Below are 10,062 nucleotides of genomic sequence, written 5' to 3'. Positions count from 1 at the left end.
CTAAGATGGGCTTTTTTAAATTTTGAGTTAGGCCCATTTGATTTGGGCCTTTAGGCTCAATCATTTTCATAAACAGGCCCAGAATCTAAAAACACTTGCCCATTTTCCCAATCCCCAAATCAATTTTTGTCGGTCACTATTAAAAATTTAAAACTGATTTTGCTTCTCATAAAGAAACTTCAATACAAATTGATGAAATTGTACCCAAATAAATATTAAATTTAATGTAAATTTTACCAACTTAAATTATGTTCCCGTGATAAAAATTTCTATTAAAAAATTTGAAGTAAGCTCATCTAAAATAAGTTGTTTAACCTCTCTCTTTGTGATCGGATGACAAACCCTTTAGTCATTAGGGTTTAGTTTTACCCAAGGGTCTTCTGTTCGAGTCCCAAGGTAGGCACCTGTTATATTTGTACAGTTACCTTGATTCATTTGACTTGTAGAGTGTTCTGTGACCCTGAGGATTAGGCGGACAACTGTAGACGATAAAAATATTCTTTGGTTATAAAGAAGGATTGGTCTTGTGAGGTTGAGGCCACTAACGATCTGTTGAACCTGCACATAAAGGAAAAAAACGCAAAACTTATGTAAAACATTGGTGTGGTGCTTGCTATAAGCACTTCAACGCTCAAGTCAGAAAAGCTGAGAGAGACTATTTAGTGAGAGCTATGAGGAGGAAGAGTTACCGAAGTCTGACCAGAAACTAGAGTTACGGCGAAGATGTATAGTTCTTAGTAGCAAGAATTTATAAGCTAGTAGGTGGTATTGAATATACTTTAAGCTAAAAATGAATCAATTAATCAACCAATCAGAGGCATTCAAAATGTCCATGATAGTGTTCTAATAATTAAATCAACTTAAAAAAAAAAAAATCAATTTTAAATGCCAAAATTATTATTGATCATAACTATAATTGAAGGCCACCTTAAGAGTTGTCATAAGAGAATAATAATGGNTGATTTTATTTTTGTTAACAAGTGCCAGGTGGGGGAGTATTTGTAAGTTTTTAAAGGTTTTTTTACGATTTTAAAAACTTTTGGGAGGTCATGTAATTTTACAGGGTACCCAGAACCGGGATCGGAACCGTTGTTACAGGTTCTGGTTCTGGGTACCCAGGAATCGGAATCGTCAGTTCCGATTCTGGTTCCAAATTTCAAGGAATCGTCAATTCCGGTTCCTTCAAAAAATGCAGGGTACCCGAAACCGAACACCCCTAGTATTGAATATACTTTAAGCTAAAAATGAATCAATTAATCAACCAATCAGGGGCATTCAAAATGTCCATGATAGTGCTTTAATAATTAAATCAACTTTAAAAAAAAAAAATCAATTTTAAATGCCAAAATTATTATTGATCATAACTATAATTGAAGGCCACCTTAAGAGTTGTCATAAGAGAATAATAATGGAAATATAGTATTCGTATTGGTATCTTCATACTAATAAAATCATGAGAAAAAAAAAAAATAAGAATACAACTCTAAGATTCTTAAAAGAAACTATAATTAAACATTATATTAATCTCAATTAATTATTTTTTATTTGATTTCATTGTTTATATAAAGTTTTAAAGTATATAACACTCTGGCGGAGCCAGCCAACAAGTCTGAGGGCCCATGGGCCCCCAAGTCTTGGCTCCCCCATTATTGTTTTATGGATATTAAATACATGTGAAAATACCACATTAAATAAACTATTAATCACTCTATTGGTGAGTTTTAGATTCCTTAATTAATGGCACAATACGTTCATAATTAAGAGTACATCTCTAATTATATCATATTTTAATAATTCCCAATGTCCATTTATATACATATAAAAAAAAAAAAAAATCCATTATATAGATTCAAACTTTATAATAGACTTTCTTTGGATGTATTATAACTTCTTAATTAAGAAAGTAAAAAGCTTGACTAGGGGTATAATCGAGCCAAGCTGAGTTGGAATAGCCAAAGCTCACCGAACTTCAAATGTTGAGCTTGAGCTCGAGCTTGAGAAAAATATGGGGGCTTAAGCTCGGCTCGGGCTCGGCTTGATTATGACCTAATCAAGCTTACGGTTCATTTAGTCAATAAAGATAAATATAAAATCACCACCTAGCTAGATATGCAATTAAGATTACTTGATACTTATAATAATATATATTCTGGTTTACAGATTTGAACAATCTGAGTAAAGATTTTCTCTTAATGTAAATAAAAGAAAGTAAAAGTCTGGGTGCGTTTGGTTTATTATTTTGGATAGGATTTTGGGTATAATATTGGGTAGTTGAATAGGGGAGTATTATGAGGTAAAATTTAAAAATTTATAAAAAAACCCCTAGGTTTGCTAATTTAATTAAACACCCCTACTACCTACAGTACCAGATTCTGGCCACCACCGCCGGAATCTGGTCGAAAAATTACGTTACGACATAGACCGGTCGGATTTGTGTCATAAAGCGTCGCTATGGCCTTTTCCGACCAGATCCACCACGGATCTGGCCGGAAAAGGCTAGATCTACGGCCAGATGTGGTCGTCGACCGAAAAAGGCCAAAGATATGGCCGTCGTTGACCGTCAACAACGGCCATTTCTTTGGCCGTCGCTGACGGCCAAATCTGGCCTTTTCCAACCAGTTCTGGTTGTGGTGTAGGTCGTTGTACAGATTTCGGCTACCATCAACGGTGATTGCCGGAATCTGAAGTATGGGTTGATGAGGGTGTTTTTGTTAATTTTTAAACTTTTTTTTCTAGAGGTATTTAATGAAATTAATAAACTTAAGGGGTCTAAAAGTAATTAAAAAATATAGTAATATTTTTGGAATAATGTGCCAAACAATGTTTGGAGAATAAGATTGGGAATATGGGTATAAATAGGGAGCCAAATGCACCCATGATTTCATATTTACACTTTTAGTTTTATTTAGTTAAAAAAGATAAAAATATAATTATAATCTTACTGGATACACACTTAAGATTACTTGGTACTTACAATCAATCAAATTTATAGATATGAACTAACTTATTAAAGATTTTCTCGAGTAAGTATAGTTACTCATTTAAGTAAGAGAGGTTTATTATTTTATTTTTATCGGAGGTGTACAAACCAGTTTACGTGCACCTCAACTAATCTTCTAAAACTCTGAAGTTAATGACTTAATTAAATATCCAGTGGTTATCCCTACTAGCAACTAAGATAAATCGAACTTAAGACTTCTTGAACCCAAAAGTCCTAATTGACTATTTAACCACACAATAGTGGTTAAAGAGACGATTTTGTCCCCATGTCTATGCCCACCATTTATCTAGTCAATAAAGGTGAAATCGTGAAACCGTACCGTTTATCTTAATCGTAAAAGATGTGGGTCAAAAGTGAAATTTCAGTTCTTTGAGGGTAAAAAAATTTTACCTTAAATTTTAAAAACGACTTATGGACCCCTGAATAAAATAAAATCGTGCATCTGAATCCAACTGTGACAGAGTAACTCAAGTACTCAACTAGTTAGTTCCCTGTTTAAGTTAGAGATGAAGAAGGTAAGGAGTTTTGTCGGAAGAAACATTTTATTGTTTCCCGAGTTATTAATGGAAGATGTACAGTCGTTTGATTACGTGTTGGAAATATATACATTCACATTCGATCTTCAAAAATACATACAACGTAGCAGTCGTAGTAATTTGAAAAATACTGTAAAATAAAAAAAAAAAAATGGAATTCTAATGTTAGTGTAATGTGTATTGGTATGAATGCCCATCACTTTCAGTTGCTTTCTTTTTCCATTTTCTTTCTTTCTCGCTTTTGTTTTGTCTCGTTTTCTCCACTAAAGAAGAAGAGAAAGAGAATATTTGCGTACAAACAAACCCATTATTTTATGTTTCTATTTCACTCCCCCAAGTGTCCTCCACTCCATTCTTCCCCTAGGGTTTCGCTTTTCTCATTCTCTTCTTTGTTTCTTTCTTTCCACCTTTTTTTCATCATCGTCTCACCCAGATCATCTTCTTCTTTTCTTTTTCCAGTTCGAGGTACTGTTTCTCTTTCTCTTGTAATTTTTTTTTTTCTTTTTACTGATTTAATTTCAATTTTGTTTCTCAACAGGCTTTCTGGTTTTTTTTTTTAATTGTGTTTGTGTATATGTTTTCATTTTTTTATTAATTTTTTTTGCTCTGTAAATTGTGGTGAAAGGGTGTTCTAGTGGGTGCTTTTTTTTTTTTTTTTTTTTTTTTTCAACTTTGATTTTCTTAGTACTGATTGTGGTTTTATTGGGATTGAGTTAATGCTTCCATTTTTTTCTTTGTTTTTAAATATTTAGAGGAATTGTGATTTTTAGGTGAAATGATGAATTTAGGAATTTAGTGACTTTGGGGCCCTGGTAATTTCTTGTATTAGTTTTTGCTGTTGAAGGGTTTCAGTGCAGATGTGTTTTAACTGATCATTATAGAATTCTTCCTATAAACGATTGCAGTTGTAAATTAAAGTTTGGCATACAGAATTATGCTGATAATTTTAGGTTCTAATCGCTGTCATATTAGAGCGTGGTTTCTCAACTTTTTCAGAAACTCTCTTAAAAGTTCACCTAAATTCTGCGCAGTTTATAAATTTAGCAGTTGCGCCTTTTGCTGTCTTTAATGTCTAATGCTGTAAGTTTGCAGACATTTGTCCTCTAGAATAGTGGAACAACAACACAGTGTAGACAGTTATAGAGCGTTAATCTGAGTGAAAAAGGAGATTAAAGAAACATCTGAAATCGTTATGCAGCCTAAATGGGACAAGTCTTGATGAAACTTATAATTTTGTAATATCTAAGACAATTTTGTGGTTTGAGGATGAATGCAGGTAATACAAAACTTACATCATGATTTTTCCTAAATTTATTTTGGCTTTCTTTCATGTTACAATATACTACTCTAATGGAGCTCACCAGTTTCTTGTGAATGTTGTTTCCCTGCTTCTTGATATTTATCATTTTTCTTATATCTAAATCTGCAGTCGTCATTTTCTAAATATTTTTCTTTAAGTATATCCTTCGTAGTTATGTAAAGCCAACAGTTTGGTATATAACATTCTCTAAATATTTTACACTGAAAGATATTTAATACTTGATCTTTGGGTCTCAGCTGCTCCTATTTGAAGACAATTTTGCCTGTTAATTTGATGCAGGGATAAAAGCCGGTGGAAAAGAGTAGATTCTTTGGTTTAAACCATTCTTAGCTGGCAAGTGATATCAGTGTGTTTGGACTTGTATAAGTTATTTTGTGTATATATATATTTTTTTTTTCTGCAAGATGGAAGGCTAATATGCCTATAATAACAAATCAACTCCAGAAGAACTGTTGGCTTGAATGTTTAATTACTTGATTGTGGATATGCTTTGCTACAATTTTTAGTACTACTAGTGCCATTGGATTCTACTTAAGAGCACAAGACATATTTGCTGTTGCTTATAAAAAATAGCTAACACGGGTCAACTATGTTGCGTGGCCTCTGGGCCACATGGAACAAAATCACCCTCTATCGGCCAGGATAACTCCATGGATACTGGTGAACCACACTGGCAGACAAACTCTAGCTTTTCACCTCCTCCATTTAGGATATGGGACTGCAGATTGCAATCAGATGGCTTACAACATGGGTCTCATGGAGCTCCTTTACATGGTTCATCATTATCCTCCACTAGCAGAGGAAGCAGAAGTAGGGTGAGCAGCGAACGATTCACCACAAATCATCATCATTCTGTGTCTGATGGAGTACTATCTTATTCAGGTAGTCCACCTGATAATATCCAGGCACCTCGTTGGACATCACCAGTGCAAAAATTCAATTTTGGGGAGCTTGCTGCATCTACTGTGGGAGGTAGTGTCTGCTTGATTCTTCATTTGTTATTAGATTTGTATGTTGTTTAAGATTTTTGTTTGCGAGTAGAATCGTGTAATGTTGAATGCATATATTCTGTCTTTGCGTACATATATCTTATTTGTAGTTAAGCAGTTATATGTTTTTGTGATTTAACCTTTTGCTGACTTAAAGGACTGCCAAAGTGATTTGTGCTAGATAGTTCCTTGTATCAAATTAACCTGCCCAGGACATCAAAGTTGGCCAAATAAAAATAATAATACACTGTTTTGGGAATTTTTTTATTTTTCTTCCTATTGTCTGATTATCTTTCAATATTAATCATTCTGATGACATTTCTCATATACCTTACTCCTTCCAGTTCACTCCTTCCAGTTCGATCTATTTCTATCTCTCCCCATGGGTGGGGATCTTAGAACTTGAATCATACAAGAATTACTTGCTAGTTGGTAGGTTGCCAAAAAGGCATGTGCTGATGAGGATAGCCTTTCTTGGTTTAGTTAGTTCTTTTGGTTTGGGTAGAAACTGTTCAAATTTGCTTTTTGAGATCTCTGTAATCATGGAGCTTATGAGGGGATTTTTGATTACTTATTTTGGTAGATTCCCTGGTGTGTTGGCCATCATTTCAAATTATTATTTTTATTATTAAAAGGGTTGGAGACATTTAGGAACCATAAATTTAAAGTGAAGTTTGGCTACAAAATTTTCTTTCCTTTTGGAAGATCTGGCGTACTCAGCTGGTTTTGTTGAGGTGGCCAGGTGTATTGCAGAAAATTGTAGCGGCTTAGAATCTAAGGAAGAGAGGCCATCTCTGCACCCCTCAAATTGGTATTATTTGTCTTAACTATCATGGGAATTCAGTTGAGGATCACGTGCTTCACTTCTCAGCTGCAGGGAGTTTCATTGTTCATCTTTGTTTTTCTGTGATTGCTTTTGGGTGGTAAGGAAATGGTAGCCAAATTTAGAGGATGGCGTTGAAACTTTGTAATTGGGGCAAGATGTTGGTGTCTAAAGCCACTCCATTAGGCTTGATGATCTGTCTTTACAAGGAGAGAATTGGCATAAGTTTGACCTCTATGTAAGCTATGTTATGATTTCTCTGGTTAGTGTTTCTTTGCTGCAGGTACTTTGTATTCTTTACCTGACTCTTTGGATTGACTGTATCATGGAATCTGACTTCTATCATTTGGGATTTGGTTTAACAAATTTACTTTTGTAGTGTCATTCTTTTTCCATCTACAAGAAAAATCTATCTGGGAGCACATTACTGAGAAAGTCAAATGCAGCCACATCTAGGATTTGATTTAAGCTGAACATTAAATAACATTCTCTCTGCAAAACCAAAGAAGAAAAGGGGAAACTGAGATAATTCAAATAAAATTTAGGATGAGAAGGCGTATAAAAAAGAGTTCAGGCATGTACAAGGATACATGGCTGAATATGACAGTGACATCTGAGAGTACAAACCATATATATGATATGGATTTTTAAATACAACTTAGTGACTTTTGCAACACGTTATTGGCCTTAGATGACATAAGGAGCAACAGTACATTTTCAGGGTGCATTTTGGGAGTAGAATAATAAATAAACCTCTTTCTTTGGGCTTTGGTGTGTGCTTTTGTGTGCATGCTTCTTCAGGGAGAGTTTTAGCTTAGCTCTGTTTGAATTTGCTGAAATCAGATGCTTTAAGGTGTCCCTGCATGGTGTTTTAATAATTTTTATCTTGCTCTTCACTTTTTAATACTTTTCGTCACATTTTTCCTTATGAATATTAATGTTTGCTTTATTGGTCTTTTTCTTTTTACTATCAGGATCAAGGTCCCAGACCTCTTGGTTTCCTCACTCAACCGAGGTGACTGTTGTTTCAACTTTATGAATTTGATAGCTCTGTTCAGCTAGATATATATTATTAAACATTTCCCCATTTTTGGGGTTCTTCTGGTGCAGAGGCGATATGCTGTTAGAGCAACTGCAGCATCTCCCAGTTTTGGATCCCCATCTTCACTTTCTGAGTCCAGCCAGTGGGAATCAACTAGCAAGCGGCCCTTTTCTTTCCCTAATCGCAGCTTTCCAAGTCGACGCTCTCACATGTCTAAAGCAGTTTATCCACTAGTTTTTCACAATCCTGTGTCAGATTGTGAAAACTTTGGTGATGGTGATGCTGATGCCAATAGTGTAGGCAGGTTGACACCAGTTGACGATAATATCTCACCTTCTCACTGGCTTGATTCAAGTATTGTACAGAAGTTCCACAAAACACTCACCGAACTCCAAAGGTGGGAGGCATCACCAGACCCTGGTGCTAGCTCTAGAAGAGAGGGCTTTAGGTGGAGCAGTGCCAGCAGCTATGATTTTGGGTTTGATGGAGAAAGGTTTGACATATCAGAGCACATTGATGTTGAGAGTTTGAGGTCACCTATCGGCCATGCTGTAGATCAAAAGTGTGGAGTTTGTGGAAAACTGTTGTGCCAAAAGTCCCCTTGGAGTTCACATCGAATCATGAGAGGTGGTGATATGCCTACTGCTGGGGTACTACCTTGCAGCCATGTGTTTCATGCTGAATGCTTGGAGCAACTGACCCCGAAGACCCAGATTCATGAACCTCCTTGCCCCTTGTGCTTGAAGAGCTTTGGACCAGTGGAGGACTCCTCATCAGTTTCAGAACCGTTGCACATGGCCCTAAGATCCTTGCAGCAAAGCAGAGGGATTGTAATATCTGAGGATCAGCACGACCATAGTAACAGTGAAGCCTCTGATCTTATCAACGACAGATTGAGGAGAGCACCGCATGGGAATGACAGTGGTTCTTCCTTTAAGAATCGTCTGAAAAGGCATTTCACGTTCAAGGGGAAAGCAAGCAGAGATATGTTCAGTACCAAGGTGTTCCACAAGTTTTGATCTTCTTCTCAAGCAGGAACCAGTTCAACCCCTAATATCCATTGGATAGTTATAAATATACAATTGTTCACTTGCAAATAGATTTGAATATTTAGATGTTGGAGAAATTTCCGTTTTGCAGATTTTCTTCACTTTATACCCAGGCTCTCTCTTGTTTCATCTTTTTATTTTCCTCTTCTCTTTGGAACACAAGTGTTGAGGCGCCTTGTATTTCTAACTGCATGCTTGTTGACCATGTAAGTTACTAGAAATTCTCCATTTCAGGATATCTCTCACTCAATGTAAATGAGCTATTGGTAATTTGGTCTGAATTCTCAATGTAGCATTGCAGTAAAGTTTGTGGAAGATGAGCTGCTATTCAGAAGGCTGCAATATTTCCCTCTTACCAGAGCCTCTGGACATTCAAAAATTGACCTTGTCTCATACATGTGAATAATTTCACCATTGGGCCAGTAGAAAATAAGGCAACAAGAATGCATGCCTGCACGGCCATGTTTGTTTAAACTAAACAATGAATTCTAGGCACATGACATAATGTCTCAATTGCTAATGTTTCATGACACCTCTATTACATAATCAGAGGAGACCAAAAACCCTTTTAATTATGGACTTAGATTTCTTCACTACTAGTTGTTGTAGCCAACCTGTAGCCATTTCATTGTAATGCAAAGGGCAAACCTTTCTTAAAGTATGAAATATAAAATTGAATAAAAGGATACATTGTCTTTGTAGTGCACTGCTACAGTATATTTGCTATGTCCTCATCCATTTCCACTGCCTAGACTCAAATAGTGCACATCCATTTCAATGGAGGGCAGTGTCCCATTTTGAATTATTCATCCACATGCTGCCCAATTCAAAGTGTTGGATCAGGCATGCTGGCTCCAACTCTAAGTGGGCAACACACAACAATTCATGAACATAAAAATCTCAGTGTATTTTCCCTGATTTAGACTGGTGCTACTGCATATAAAACTTTTTTTTAAGTTCATGTGGCCAATAGTTTCCTTGAAAAATTCTCAATATATTTGTGAATAATGAGAAACTTGTGTTTCAGATAAAATGTGGGACAGATGTCTGTAAAAGGTATCTCAATCAGGCCCATAGCCTTTTCTTTTCAATTCTTTCCATAGCGGCCATGTGATCCCATGTGCAATTGGTAGAAAACCCTTCACTAATTCAATCATATAGCTTTGTTTGTTGTTATTGTTCTTTCAAGACTTAAAGATTTGATTATTTCTTCTTTATGATCAATATAAAATCTCCATGATCTGGTAGTTAGTTCTATCAGATGTCTTCTTCCCTTCACCTAATACCATAATATATCACAA

General features: G+C 35.6%; 1 protein-coding gene across 1 annotated transcript; it reads left to right on the top strand.

Annotated features, from left to right (window-relative positions):
* The first annotated feature begins 3,824 nt into the window (after window positions 1-3,824).
* LOC116123084 lies at window positions 3,825-9,086 on the top strand. Its single transcript, XM_031408868.1, has 4 exons — window positions 3,825-4,002; window positions 5,138-5,830; window positions 7,645-7,685; window positions 7,781-9,086. The coding sequence occupies exons 2-4, from the start codon at window positions 5,509-5,511 to the stop codon at window positions 8,729-8,731; spliced, it is 1,314 nt and encodes a 437-aa protein (XP_031264728.1). The 5' UTR covers window positions 3,825-4,002; window positions 5,138-5,508; the 3' UTR covers window positions 8,732-9,086.
* Window positions 9,087-10,062: the final 976 nt, after the last annotated feature.

This window comes from Pistacia vera, unplaced genomic scaffold, assembly GCF_008641045.1.
Source record: "Pistacia vera cultivar Batoury unplaced genomic scaffold, PisVer_v2 Contig140, whole genome shotgun sequence".
Classification (NCBI taxonomy): Eukaryota; Viridiplantae; Streptophyta; class Magnoliopsida; order Sapindales; family Anacardiaceae; genus Pistacia; species Pistacia vera.
This window is presented reverse-complemented; position numbering and strand designations above follow the sequence as displayed.

Bases quoted from the DNA above. Each gene is read 5' to 3' on its own strand.
- LOC116123084 (XM_031408868.1), top strand. From the start codon at position 5,509: ATGGATACTGGTGAACCACACTGGCAGACAAACTCTAGCTTTTCACCT. The intron at 5,831-7,644 runs GTAGTGTCTGCT...TTTTACTATCAG, and splicing joins TGCTGCATCTACTGTGGGAG to GATCAAGGTCCCAGACCTCT. The intron at 7,686-7,780 runs GTGACTGTTGTT...CTTCTGGTGCAG, and splicing joins GGTTTCCTCACTCAACCGAG to AGGCGATATGCTGTTAGAGC.